At 41.8% G+C, this 14374-nt stretch overlaps 2 protein-coding genes across 2 annotated transcripts; both read right to left on the bottom strand.

Moving 5' to 3' along the window:
- Positions 1-1329: 1329 nt before the first annotated feature.
- Positions 1330-3234, bottom strand: LOC141341400 (uncharacterized). Its single transcript, XM_073846406.1, has 2 exons — positions 2530-3234; positions 1330-2421 (listed from the first exon to the last, which is right to left on the bottom strand). Exons 1-2 carry the CDS (start codon positions 3232-3234, stop codon positions 1330-1332), a joined length of 1797 nt encoding a protein of 598 aa, XP_073702507.1.
- Positions 3235-3480: 246 nt separating this feature from the next.
- LOC141322435 (serine/threonine-protein kinase pim-1-like) lies at positions 3481-10667 on the bottom strand. The gene is given in 7 exon segments (XM_073833427.1): positions 3481-3556; positions 9058-9184; positions 9299-9442; positions 9445-9471; positions 9593-9968; positions 10378-10469; positions 10628-10667. Coding segments are annotated over 7 exon segments (882 nt in total).
- Positions 10668-14374: the final 3707 nt, after the last annotated feature.

The following is a 14374-nucleotide window of genomic DNA, read 5'->3' as shown; positions in this document are numbered from 1 at the left end:
GGAGGAGGAGGGGTGTTGCATACCAGTGGTATGTTGGTGGCGGGTAAGAGCTGTAGCCATCGGGATGGGTGGGAGGGCATGAAATGTATTGAATGGTTGTGATGGGCAAGGGTCGCTGTTGAGCCGGACCACGCCCGCTTTCAGATTGCCCTGGTGATTGTCTGGGCAGTCATGGACTTACGCTGTGGGTATCAGTTTCATTGGGCCACAGTCCGGGACGTCCTTTGCAAAAGAGTCCCTGTACTCATGTAGAATTTCTTTAAGTCCTTGGTGATCTGCTTTCTTGAGTCTGGTGTCCTTTGGTAGGCTTTGGTGTCTGTGCTTCGTTGCTTTGAAGAGATTCAGGCTGCCGGCTGAGTTTTCCTGCCCAGGGGCTAGCACTGCGACAGATACTAAAGTGTCTTGGACATCAACTCAGAACTTATGGCAGTTCTGAGTTGAGGGGGGACCTGAGTCCCACGCTTGCAGTGAGCAGAGGGAAGGGCCTTGTTCTTTGCTGCTTGGCGTTGAACTTGAGCTTGGCCTTGACTTTGACACTGCATCGTCACTAAGCAAATTGAAGGCAACGTCTGTGGCTTGACACTGCGACTCATTGGGGACTACTGACTGGAAGGGCAGTGGCTCACGGACTTGCGTCCACAACTTCAGGTGCTTAAAGTCTATCAAGGGTTTGAAGCGATTTAGCAGATCTTTTCCTATGAGGAGCGGATAGTTGTTTAGAGGTGAGATGTAGACTGGGTGGATGAGATTCATCGGTCCCACTGTTAGGTGAATTGGGGCCACATGTTTCAGCTGTAGGCCCATGTTTGAGTATGCTTGCAGGTTCAGTTCGCACCTTTGGAGTTTGAAAGTTCCATCAGTTATAGTTCTTTGAATTTTCTCAAGGAGTTCAGTTGACATTAGAGTGATGTCGGCTCCTGTGTCTAGAAGGGCTTCCACTTTGACATGACCCTCGATGGTGATGGGAAGGTAAAACTTTCTCGTTGTACCTTTCTCGGTGAGATCGCCTAGGAGTTGAGGGGCTGGAGTTTGAGATGAGATAGGTACGAGTTCAGGACTGATTCTGTGTTCTTCGGAGGAGTGGCAGACGACCAGGACAGCACTTTCAGGTGACTGAGTTGTTATATCAGCAGGTGTTTGTTGGAATCTTCTGTGATCTGACGTGTCATGTGTTGAGTCAGTTTCTGTCACTTGCTCTGGATGTTTAAAGAAGCTTTCTTGTCCATCTGAAGTTATGACAGTTACAGTGTTTTTGGGGTAACGAGAAGAGGTGCTGTTCTGTGTGGTTTGTTGGACCAGGTGGTCGTTGCCTTCTTGTCTGGCCGCTAGTCAGGCCGCAGTGGGTTTCTCTTTCTTTTCCCACTTCCTATCCTCCTTTTTGCGTTTGAAGAACTCTTGCATCATCATTTTTATCAGTTCTTGTGAATCAAAACACGGCAATGTCTCTTCTTCATGTGTAGATTCAGCTTGAGCTTGATCAGTGTGGGATCTTTGTAAGTTCTTTCGTCGATTTGTTGGACTGGTTGCATTAGATTCCCACGAGCCATTTCCTGAGCTTCCTGATGAGGTTGGCCGACTCCATGATCTCTCCCATCGATTCTCACAAGGTCTTGGATGGTACCAGGATTTTTCCCAGTAGCGTTCAGGTGAGTGTTGTCGTCCGCGTGTTCCATCCCAGCGGTCGTTTCTTTGTGTAGGTCGGGCGCCAAAGTGAAAGTCACGTTCTCTGTTGAATGAGGATGGTCTCCATTCTCTAGGAGGTGGCTTGAAGCTTTCTTGGTGTTGGGCGCCCTCTAGGGTCATTTCTTGACATTGTGTGTTAAAATCAAGAACTGCAGTAGACTTGGTGCCTTTTTCTGACGCCATCTTTTGCTTGCCGTAGGCTTTGTGCGCCAGGTCTCGCAGCTGTTGAGACGTCATTGTTTGTGGGCATGCAAGGACGCCAAGGTGGTGGCTTACCGCAGGATGGAGATTTCTCAGAAAGAGAGTCTTAAAGTTCATGTCCTGCTCCATGTCAGGTTCGTTGCGAGCTCCGAAGTATGCTTCTCTAAGCCGGCTATAGTATGCCTGGGAGGATTCCTGACGACCCTGTTTTGTCTCCAGGGCGGCCACCAGTCCTTGCTCTGATTCTGGGACTGCAAATTCCTTGATGAGGGCTTGGCGGAGCGATTGGTAGTCATTCTTTGTGTGAGAAGGCTGTCGGTCCAGGAAGCTCCGCACTTCAGGGCTGGATGTCGTTCGCAGCAGATAAAGTCTGTCTTTGTCAGTAACATTGGGTCTCGTTTCTAAGTGAAAATCGACATCATTCAAGTAAGAGTGGACGTCTTGACCATCTGGCACATTCGGGGTGAATTTGCTGATGTTTCGGGTCAGCTTGTCAAGGTCTTTGAGGTCCATGCCATGTGATGGGTTATGGCTGGCCTTGGGGAGTTCTCGTAGCTTGGGTGTGAGGTAGGTTTCTTCAGAGGGAGCTGGCGAGGGTTTCTGAGTCGCTTCCTCCCCCTTTTGCTCACGTGAAATTCCAGGAACATGGGACCCGGGCCTGCTTGGCAGGGGTGAGGGCGGGGCCCGTCGCATCCTGGTTGGCTCAGGGCGCAGTTCATAAGCATGTATGAGTTCGTTTTTGACACTGTCCAATTCCTCTTTCATGTCGTCAAGTTGTTGAGTGAGGTAACTTATCTCAGTTCTTGCCTCGGTCAGATGCGTTTCGAGGGCTTTAATTCTGCTGTTCTTGTCTCTGAAGTCCAGCCTTGCCTTTTCCAGTAGCTGCTCTGCGTACTGTAGCTTGTCGCTGAGGTCGGCGCGGGCGGAATTTGCTTGCTCCATTTCTTGTGTGTTGTTTGCTAGAGTTTCTTGTAGTCTAGCGATCTCCTCAGTTGCTCTGGGATCCGTCTCGTTGGACCCTTCCCGTCGATCTTGAGCCTCCAGCTCTAGCTGCTCGATGCGTCGCTGTGCGCGTTTCAGCTCCTGCTGGAGATAGGCGGCTTGTCTGTCGCTCCGTTTGAGGGAGGCGACGAGGGTGTGACTCAGGGAGCCAGTGATCTTTGCTAGCTCTTTGTGTCCGTAGCTCTGACCTGGATCATGTTTCATGATGCCTGTTATGTTGTTGTCCAGTTGGTCTTGTGTCTGGTGTTTGACAGCTTCGGCGGCTTTGGGTAAGAGGCTGTCCGTCACGGCGCTTAGCCAGATTTCCAAGTCCTCCCAGTGACCAACGGGGTCTGTTGGGCGAGGCATGTTTTGATGCCGTGAGGAAAGACCAGACCACTGACTGACACAGACCTGTAGAAAGAAGAACAAACAAAAAAAACAAACAAACAAAACCAAAACAGTGGTTTGAGTGTGGTGGTGTCGGGTGTAAGTGGGTTTTGGGTGTGTTGTGTCGAGGTGAGCGTGGTTCTCCCCGCAGGTGGTTCACTGGTGTGCACGCCTCCAGCTAGCGTCGCTATGGAGGAGGCGAGGGGGTACCCACGGGTGTTGTAGCTAGAATAGAGAGAGGAAAGAGGAACAAACACCCACAGCAAAGAACAGCGTAGTCGTCGGCTGCTTCCCCCTTTTTCTAAAGAGAAGAGAGAAAAGAGACAACAACAAAAGGAACACTTTGGGAAGAAGGTAGAAAGAGAGAGATTGGGAGAGAGAGGGAAAGTGAAATACACCTTTCTGGCCCCAGAATGAGTACAGTCAAGTTTTTTTTTTTTTAACTTGATGTATGCTTCTAGATACGGTGCTCAGAAACGGGAATTTCAACACGCCAGGACTATGATTGTTATTATAATCTCCTCCTGGGTATGGGAACATACAATAACAATGACAGTATTGGCTTTGCGACTGGTAGGATTGACACTGTACACCAATCAGAGCGTTTCTGGAAACGGGTTCACGACTGGCGCCTATCAGTCCTCGCTGGACTCGTTGGGACCTTGGCTGTAGGGTTCCACGATGAGAGGGGAAAGTGAGAGTTAGGCACAAGTTTAATTGGCGTTTTCAAGTTGTATGAACATTGATTAAATGTCTTTTAAACAACCAAAATTCTCTGCTTTTATGATTCTCACAGGCACAATCGAGGAAATAGCAGCAGTAGTCAAATCAAGAGGAGGACAGCTAGGTGAAAGAGAGAGAGTGAGGAGAGAGACAGCCAATTGGAAATGAGGTTTCGCTCCCAAGTCAGGGAATATGACAAGACTTGATTATTACAATTACAATTAAAGCCTTGGTTTGCAAATTAAAATTGATGTTTCAATTCAGTAATGATTGTGGGAGAACTAAAACTAACTAACGCTTTGTTAAAGTTTTAGTCAGCAGTTGTAATCAAATGAATCAACACAAACCATTGAGGTATGGGAAAAGGAACAACTATTGATTGTAAAAAGGAGTCGTTTTCAAATCAATAATGATTGTTCCTGGTTATAATTTAGAAGTTTTCATTAAAAATTGGTCAAGGAAATTATAATTTCTCTATTCAACGTGTATCATTGCCGTCTGAAAAGGGGAAATGTGATTATGATTAAACTTAAAATTTAAATCAAAAATTAAAATTAGAGATTAAAATTCAAAATTGACAAATTTTAACATACAATTTTCAACTTGGCAATGAAAGTTGGTGACCAAATTTTTAATGATGCCTCATTAAAATTGATTACAAATAATCAATGTCAAATCAATCACGGAAATTGCGGTGTGGCAAGGAGATGTGATTATTTATCAAGATTGATCAACGTAATCAAATTAATCAGCTTGAAAATAGTACTTGATTATAAAGCTTGTAATAGTTTAAACTGGCAATGCAAACAGTCAAAAAGGAGAGAGCCTTAAATCGAAAAAAATAAAATGTTTTAATTTGAGATTTATGATAGGGCTTTAATGGTTTGTTACAATCGCATCAAAAAGAGATTTAAAGTTTAAAATTGTCAATATTCCTGTCACATGGGAGGAGGGAAGAAATACAAGGAATAGTGTACAGAGATATGAAGTAAAGAAGTTTGCAGAATGAGTGTTAAAGTTCAAAGCTTGTGATTGAGTCACCCAAACAACGTTACACACACTGAGTTCAAACACAATGGATCACCCTAACCGATTGCGTGCTAACTGCTATTTTTCAAGGCTAATGGTTTTACATAGGCTTCAATGCACACGCGTTAGCTTTAGCTAGGTTAGCTATACCACTTGTTGTTTACAATATGAGCAGGCGGACTGCGCCTGCACAACGAAACTCTGCCCCGGAAAAGGTATGTTAGGATTTCCGGGTCACAGCGTTTCTATGGCAACCACCAGCGTGTGGTTCAGCAGTCTTAAATACAATGCATGAAATGACAGGACATTTCGGAATTGCAAAGCAAATAAGCACTATTTAGATTATTTTATAGCACCGTCTCAACTCATTAGAGTGAGGCACATTTATCCACAGATTCACTGCGATTAATTCGATTTTGTGCTAGTCTGTTTAAACAGCACGTGGACTCAGCCACACAATTTTAAGATCTCAAAATTTCTCCCATAAAGCAACGTGTGGGTGCTCGCGCTGAGCGCCACGTCTTAACTTCACTAACGTTAGTTTTAAGTGAATACTTGGTAAAAGAGCATTAGGTCGCGAGCCTAAAGATCTTAAACCGGGAGTCAGCTTAAGTTTTCACTCTGGAACACGCAGGGTAAAACACTAGCTGCAAGGCCTTTTGACAGAGAGGAAAAACAAGGAACACGCTCGTTTTTCTTCTTTTCTTTGTCTCAATTTCTAAAACTTTACTGCAGTTTAAATTCTTTACACAACAACTCGAAGTTACGCTTTCATTCATTCATTCCAGACTGGCAGCCACAATAAAGCATACAGTACACAATTAACTGTTTCTCTGTCTCTGAACTATTTCTTCCGGATAAAAAAAAAATAGAACAGATACACATACAGAATGACTTGTTTTATGTTCAAATAGTTAGATGTGTTCGCGTTATATTCTCCACCATATGTAAGGAATTAATTAGCTCAAATTTATAATGATTCAAATAATGAGTCGAATCGAAAGATTCGAGACTTGATTAAATTGATTCAGAATTAATAGATTACACTTCTTAACCATTCGTCCAGCAAAGTGGTCAATTCAGCATACTGTATTAACTCAAAAGGTTTATATTATGTTCCTGGCCAAGATCACAAATAAACCAAAATATTACGTTAGGAAATTTTAAAGCTGAGGTAGCTTGATCTAAACACAGATAGAACTTTTGTGCACATAAAGTCAAGACACTTCTTTTAATGAAACAATGATTTATTGAACTACTCTAAGACACGACGCTAATCTACTAAACACAAATAAACACACACACACACACACACACACACACACACACACACACACACACACACACACACACACACACACACACACACACACACACACACACATTCACACTCACACTCATACAGTTCCGGGGATGAGAAATTACTGAGTTGAAGAGAACCCCAAATGTTCTAGTATCTTAACTAGTTCTTAGATCGCAACCTTAGAAAATCACAAAAGCAGAGACTTAGCTTTTAACTACTTAGGGAGTATTTTGCACCAGTTTCAGCGAAGTAAAGAGAGATCTTGTTACTTGCATTAGTGCCGGGAACGGGGGTTCCGGGGGCTCGTCTGAGCGAAAGTTCTGGTTGGTTGCTGGTCGATGAAGTCTTTGGGAGATCCTTCGAAGTTGAGGATTGGGTTGCTGGAGCCGATCTTTCGGTTGCCTGGTTACGCAGGTTGATGCGTTCGGAGCTCTTCTGTATCAGAGTTGCGAGACTTTGAAGAGTTTGGCAGTCACGAAGTTTCAGTTTGCTCTGTAGAGTTTTGATGGCACCGTCGCGTGCTTGGTCGAGTGGTCGAGCGGTCGAGCGCAGATGGAAAAGCACTCAAACCACAAGAGGCGAAAGGCGTGAGGCGAGAGCTCTGAGTTCGCTGAGTTCTGTTAGGAACATGAAGTTTTAAACGGGCCGCTAGGGCACGTCCCACGATGCTGGGATCCAATGGCATTGCTGAAGGGGCGGGTCACGCCACCCCCTTTCCGTCCGGTAATTCCTTCTGGTACGTAACTTATTAGGATATGGATTTCTCTGCAACTTTTGTTATTAACTTCAATAAACTATTTCAATGCATAAAGTCAAAACAATATCATTTTCTCGTTCATTCAGACAAACTACAAGCGCCAAGAACACTCATCCCATATCAATAGTATATCGCTTGCATGCTAATACATTTGACAACTTCCTTTCCTAAAGGCATATAATGCATAGATTAAACTCCAATCATCACATAAAACACAGCAGGCATATAAAAGAGAACATACTGTTGCTCTAATAGCAATACTAATAAGTTGATCGTCTCTTAAAGTTTGTCTTTGCAGTGTACGTATCTCTATTGAGAGACGGGGTGTTTTGGAATGTCAGAGGAGAGGGGGACAGGAAGTCCGAAAAACCATGTGAGTCACGCTGGACGCATCATGTGCCATGCCAGCTTTATTTCAGAAGACTGGAGGTTTGTTTCTTAGGTGCTCTGAGACAGAGAGCGTTTTCTTCTCTCTGGATGCGTAAGACGCAGATCTCGACAAAAGCGGTCCATACAATTAGCGTCTGGTGATCATCATGTGATGGTCATGTGTCAATTTTGTGACTGAGAAAGAGGGTCCTTTTGTTTCTTTGGAATATGGCCATTTCTGTTTTGTACGTTGTTCGCCCAAGATTCCTACATTTGTTTTCATAATGGACTCTTCAATGGAAAGCAACATGAGTCATTTTTCATTAGTAAAGTTCTGTAAAGTACCACCAACACCAGATCAACTCATTCTCGGTGTAGGGAGCATTGTGATGCTGCACCAGAGCTATATGACAGAAGGACTGAATTACCTCTGCTCTTCAATTTATATCAGGACTGAAGCTGGTAAAGCTGTTTTTGAATTAGTTTATTCATTATCTGCTGACATCTTGATAGATTTAATAGTCTTTTATTTGTAGTCTATTTCAGTGTTACTCAACATTAAGTAGGGCAGCTTAGATAAAATGTTCACTTTATCAAGCCATTCTAAGAACAATGGGGCTTGGTTTCAACCAGACTCCGAGACAAAGGCAGTTTTATCATTTCTAGATAAACAGAGCAGCATGTCCATGAAAGGTCCATGAGCTGGGACTTGAAATTGGGACACCCAGAGCGCAATGGTGCTACATGTTGGTGCTCTGCCCACAAGGCTATTGGCACCGACATGAGAGCGTTTTGATTATCATGTACATTGTTTGATTGTTTTTAGTAGATACTTATTTTAAACAAAATATAAAAATGGTTTAAGGGGAAAAACTCTGAACCCACATACAGTATATTTTATGTCACATAAAACATGTGATCTTACCTCTCAATATTCATATCTTATTGTGGTGCACTGATTAAATTTGTCTACTGCTTGGTGCAAATCAATATATTAATGTCATTAAACTCAATCCAATGTATATGATTTACAACTGAATTGCTCTGCAGTGCATTAAGAAAAAACACTGCCTGTATCCAAGCTGTTCCTGCAAGTTTAACAACAAAATAAATGTTTTCCCTGATTATTTTACCAACTTGGCCTAGCTTAGTGCATTTTAACAACTTGGCTTATCTTAGTGCAGCATTACGGTAAAACTAGAACAAGTGTACCAAACATGAACAATATCTTCCACCTAACAGCTTAACTTGAACATAAAAACTAAACAAAATATATTGTCGCTACCTGTATTTTTCGGGAGTTGTATTACCACTGTATTTGGCATTTATTTTGAGTAATATTTTATTATAGTTTTGTTATGATATAAGCAATTTTAAGTAAGCCATAGATTTTTTTTATATAAAAAGTATAAAACTGCTTTAAAAATATACAATATAATTCTATATCATATTTAAATACTGCGGATCAGTAATATTGCCAGTTATGTATAAAACCTCACAAATGTTTACAATATTTAAACATCCCTAAATACAGGATTTTGTCAGTAATAAGACCTAAGCCGATGCACGCAAAGGCCACTCACGTCAGCTTTCAGACACAACTATGACAGTATAAACCTACGCATTCAGTTTAACTGGCAGGCGATTAGGAAAACCCAATACAAACCAGTCATGGTAAAGCATGTGCTCCAGGGGAATCCTGCACTCTGGACGACGCTGCAGACAAGCCCACAAAAAAATTATGCATTCTGTAGGGGGAAAAAGGAGAGAAATTAGATTACTACCTTAACCAACATTCTATCTTTAACTTTTTACACAACTTAATTCATGCTATATAATTACTCAAATAATATAAATCTCGCCTTTCGACACAGCAAATACAGACTGGTTGTTGCCCAAGCAGTATAAGTCTTTGTCTGTTGGAAAACGCCCATGCAGCATTGTGAACAGGAGCACCCCAAGTGAATACACTGTTGCAGGCTATGCATGGTATCTGCCTCTGTCAAAAAGTCTGGAGCGAGGTACGGTTTGGTGCCTGGGGGAAAGAAATTATGTTAGACATTTACAACACCACGCATGTTACAGGATACATGCATATACAGGATGTGCCTGAGTGAGCTAATCAATTTGATAGCAAAGCGATGCATGATATTTACCACAGAGGACAGTGTAGCCTGAATCCCTGAGGGCTCCACATCCGAAGTCAATTAATTTGATTTTCAATGTTGTCGGGTTCATGAGCACATTTTGCAGCTTGATGTCACGATGGAAAACACCGCGATAACAACAAAAGTTTGCTGTGTAAATGGCTTGCCACATTATGTACTGTGTGATCTGCTCGTTGATCACACCTCCGCTGCATTTCAGAAATTTTTGCAAATCCATGCTTGGCACGGGATGCTCTATGACCATGAGGTAATAGTCTGGGTTATCCTGCCAGTCCAACAATTCAATGATATGAGGACAGTTGGGTTCCCTATTGATGATAACTGCCAACACAATCTCTAAGGGAAGAGGTTTTGGATTAAAAGCCTAGAAAATAAAAATATGAAAATTAGATTGGGGTCTTTTGCCACACTGTTGTATATGATTTACATCAATATTAGATGTTATTATGTTATATCATAAGAGGGTAAACAGTGAATGAGAAAAAAAATGCAGAGAGTAAAGCATACTTAAAGAGATGATATATGTTGTATCTTTTCTCTTTGAAACATATTTCACCGCCACCTGATTAATAAAACAAAGAATAAACAATTAGCAATGGACAGAGGTGATTTCATTAAAATCATGAATCTGAAAAGAAGTAAATCAACAAGCAGTAACGTAAAACCTAGTAAAGCGTGTTTGTTCATTCTGACTGTTTTAAAAGTTTTACATTTCTAACTAGTGAACATAAGATACATTAAAATGGCTTGCAGTAAGTTAAAAAAACCCATACCTTTAGACCATCCTTGATGCGAATCCCTTTTCGCACGGAACCAGCTCCTTCACCCAGCCTGCCACCAAATTTGTACCGGGAACAAATGTGATCTGTTAAAAGAATATCAATGTGACAATGACATTTCATTTTTATTCATTTGAGACACTGGAAGATTATTTAAATAAACTTCAACAAAGCTAAAGGGTGATTCAAAGTATTTAAAAAACTTACATAATACAGCTGTATTGGTTTTCAACAGTAAACTTACCTTTGTCCTGCTCAAAGACAGCATCTTCTTGAGTACGCATTGCAGAATGCCCCAATCTACTTTGGGATGACCTGCCCAGTCTTCTTTGTGACGCCCTTTGTGAAAAATCCATTGTTCTTTTTTGGGACGCACTGCAGAGGCAATGTCCCTCTCAGGTTTGGGATGCACAGCAGATGAGTGTCCCTCTCGGCTTTGGGACCCACCGCAGAGGCAATGTCCCTCTCAGGTTTGGGATGCACAGCAGATGAGTGTCCCTTTCGGCTTTAGGACGCAGAACAGAGGCAATGTCCATCTCGACTTTGGGACGCACCACAGAGGCAACGTCCCTTTCAGCTTTGGGACGCAGAACAGAGGCAATGTCCATCTCGACTTTGGGACGCACCGCAGAGGCAACGTCCCTTTTGGCTTTGGGACACAGAACAGAGGCAATGTCCGTCTCGACTTTGGGACGCACCGCAGATGCAACGTCTCTTTCGGCTTTGGGACTCACTACAAAGGCAATGTCCCTCTCGACTTTGGGATGCACCGCAGATGCAACGTCTCTTTCGGCTTTGGGACGCACTACAAAGGCAATGTCCCTCTCGACTTTGGGACGCACCGCAGATGCAATGTCCCTTTTGGCTTTGGGATGCACTACAAAGGCAATGTCCCTCTCGACTTTGGGACGCACTACAAAGGCAATGTCCCTCTCGACTTTGGGACACACCGCAGACTAAATGTCCCTTTCGGCTTTGGGACGCACTACAGAGGCAATATCCCTCTCGACTTTGGGAAGCACCACAGAGGCAACTTCCCTCTCAGCTTGGGACGCACTGCACAGCCAATGTCCCTCTCTGCTTTGGGTCTCACAGCAGAGTTAGGCTCAATCCCAATTCTACCCCTTACCCCTACACTCAGCCCTACCCCTCCGTTTGGCGCGTTCACGTGAAGGGGTAGGGGTGTCTCATTTCTCTTTTGGTTGGAGGGGTAAGGAAGTGGGGAAGGGCCAGATAGCCCTCCAAACGAAGATTTTTCAGGACCTCACTTCAAACGAAGGGATAAGAGAAATTTCCAACATGGCTGCTCACTCGAGCAAGCAGACTCGTAAATATAAGTAATTTTTGCCTTTAATAAGGATTTTCATGACAATGTTTCATTATATGTATATTACCTTCAATCTTGTGTTTGTGTTTATGGTGTTGTTTTGTAAATAAACGTTTGCAAAAAAATCGCTAAAGTTTGCTAACAGATAGCACTGATTGCACGATATTACAAAATATATTTTTATGTCATATACACTTGACTGCATGTTAGAAACATGAAAGACCAGTGGCACGGCAATTTGCAACGGTGGTGTAGTGGAGGGTGTACGCAGGTATACGGTGTATACACACTTCCACTTTTTAAATCCCCTCTGATGCGCATTATTCAGTAGTGTCCTGCATTAACCAAAATCATGGCAGTCCACCACATCCAGTCATGTGAATAAATGTAAATATTCGCTAAAAACACCCAATAAAGGCAGTGATGATGCAGTCAGGACCGTGGAGCCGGCTTGCTTTGAAATGTATTTAATGATTGCGCCTAATGCACCTGCGCCCGATACGTCTACCGCACCAGTAATTTAAATCAGTACACTCTAAAAAGTGCTGGGTTAAAAAATAACCCAACCATAACCCAGCTGCTGGGTAACTATGGGACAGAACACGCGTTGGGTTGTTTTGACCCAAGTGCTGGGTTAAATCATTTGACCCAAAATGCTGGGTTGTTTATTTGACCCAACCAGTGGGTCAGATTAACTGTGTTGCTGGGTTAAACACTACCTAAATATTGGGTTATTTGTTGTCTAATTGCCTTGCTACCTTTATATTTACCAATAATAATATATAAATCACAAAAGAATGTAAAATTATTATTGTTTTCCTGTAATACAGTTACACAACACAAAAAAATGCATCTGTAAATGTCAATTTAATGAGTTTTCATATTTCTTTTTAATACAGTTTTCAAATAGGTGCAGCTGTCACACATTTTGTCCAACCCTTACAGACACAAATAACGGTTTTAGTAGATCAGTTTCTTTTAAACACAAAACTGTAAACAAGGCACAATATATTCCTATTCTTTATGTCAACATTGCAGCAGCAGAACACTCAAAAATGAATTATTACCACATTAGAATCATTCCAAACATCATGCCATTAAAACTAAGCCAAACAAAGAGTCCACCCGACAATTCTTACAATTTAAAACATGTTACAAGTGGCCAAGAAAAAAAACTTTTGCCCTCAAAAACTTCACACATGAAGACTTATGTCCATCAATATGATATACTGCCAGCTGGAGAAATTCCCAGGCAACAAGTCCGCTTCAATGGCATGGCCTGGAACAATGGCGAAGGTCTAGAAATGTTGTTGTCTCATCCCAAGGATCAAATCCACCATGTTGGTCCCCACCTGTTAATTACACGGCATTTAGTCTTGCAACATAACTAACATTTTAAGTTAAGTGTATTTTATAAACATAAACACAGAGGCATGAAATAAATGCTCATTTTGCTTCTCAACTTTTCATACAGTTGTGGTCAAAATTATTAGAACACTAGTATTTTCACCTGCTAAATAAGGTTTTAAGTCAGTGATTTCTATCTTTTGCTGTAGTGTGTCAGTAGGAAATATCGGTTTACATTTCCATTCATTTTGCCATTAATTGTGATAATCCAGTGACATTTTTGTTTGCACAACAGCCAGCGCTCCACACAGGATCTGTTCTCATCATCATCCAGAAGAACTGTGACAGCGTCTCCAAGATGCTCCAAGAGACCTAACTGCAAAGCTACAGTACTGTTAAAAGCACTTGTCTAAAAATGTCATAAAATGATGCTGTCAAAAATAATGTCATAAATAAATGTTCTTTATCAATTAACCTTGATTAACTAAATTAAATCAACATTTGGATTGACCATCCTTTTGCGTTTAAAGCAACTTTTGCCCTACACTAGGTGCACTTGCACATAGTTTTTCAGGTAGCTTTGCGGGTAGGTCTCTTGAAGCATCTTGGAGACATTATCACAGTTCTTCTGGATTTAGTCTGTCTCAGTTTGTTCTGTTTCTTCATGTCATTCCAGACAGACTGGATGATGATGAGATCAGATCTCTGTGTGGAGGATTGGCTGTTGTGCAAACAAAAACCTCACTGGATTATCACAATTAAAGGCAAAATGAATGTTTGGAAATGTAAACTGATATTTCTTACTGACACACTACAGCAAAAGATAACAAACACTGACTTAAAATCATTTTTTAGCTGGTGAAAATACAACAGTTATAATAATTTTGGCCACCACTGTGTTTATATATATATATACACCCTTATTAGAGCAGAAAACGTCAAACAAAACTTACAGGTTGTACGTCAATGAATGGCCTCCGGGATTCCGTGGTTGTGGGTCTGAAGACCTTTTCTCCAGAGTGGGCAGGACTTTGAAAGCACTTTCCCCGTTAGCATCTAAACCATAGGAATAATATGCAAACTGTGAAACATATTTTATAATCAAAACAACAAACTGAAACACTTTCATTTGAAGATTTCTTCATTGATTTAAATAATGCAAATTAATTCCCACCCTCATTCAACTACTGCAGGTTAAGTTTAGGTATGGGGTCAGATTCAGGGATGTAGAATATGCTCATGCAGAATAAGGCATCAGTTTGTGCTTCATAAGTACTAATTAACAGCCAATATACAAGCTAATAAGCAACTAGTTAA

The sequence above is a fragment of the Garra rufa genome, chromosome 1 (assembly GCF_049309525.1).
Source record: "Garra rufa chromosome 1, GarRuf1.0, whole genome shotgun sequence".
NCBI classification, from domain to species: domain Eukaryota; kingdom Metazoa; phylum Chordata; class Actinopteri; order Cypriniformes; family Cyprinidae; genus Garra; species Garra rufa.
Note: the sequence above shows the minus strand (reverse complement) of the source record. Positions and strands in the feature narration are given on the sequence as shown.

Bases quoted from the DNA above. Each gene is read 5' to 3' on its own strand.
- LOC141341400 (XM_073846406.1), bottom strand. From the start codon at position 3,234: ATGCCTCGCCCAACAGACCCCGTTGGTCACTGGGAGGACTTGGAAATC. The intron at 2,422-2,529 runs GTTCCTGGAATT...GAACTCCCCAAG, and splicing joins CAAGCAGGCCCGGGTCCCAT to GCCAGCCATAACCCATCACA.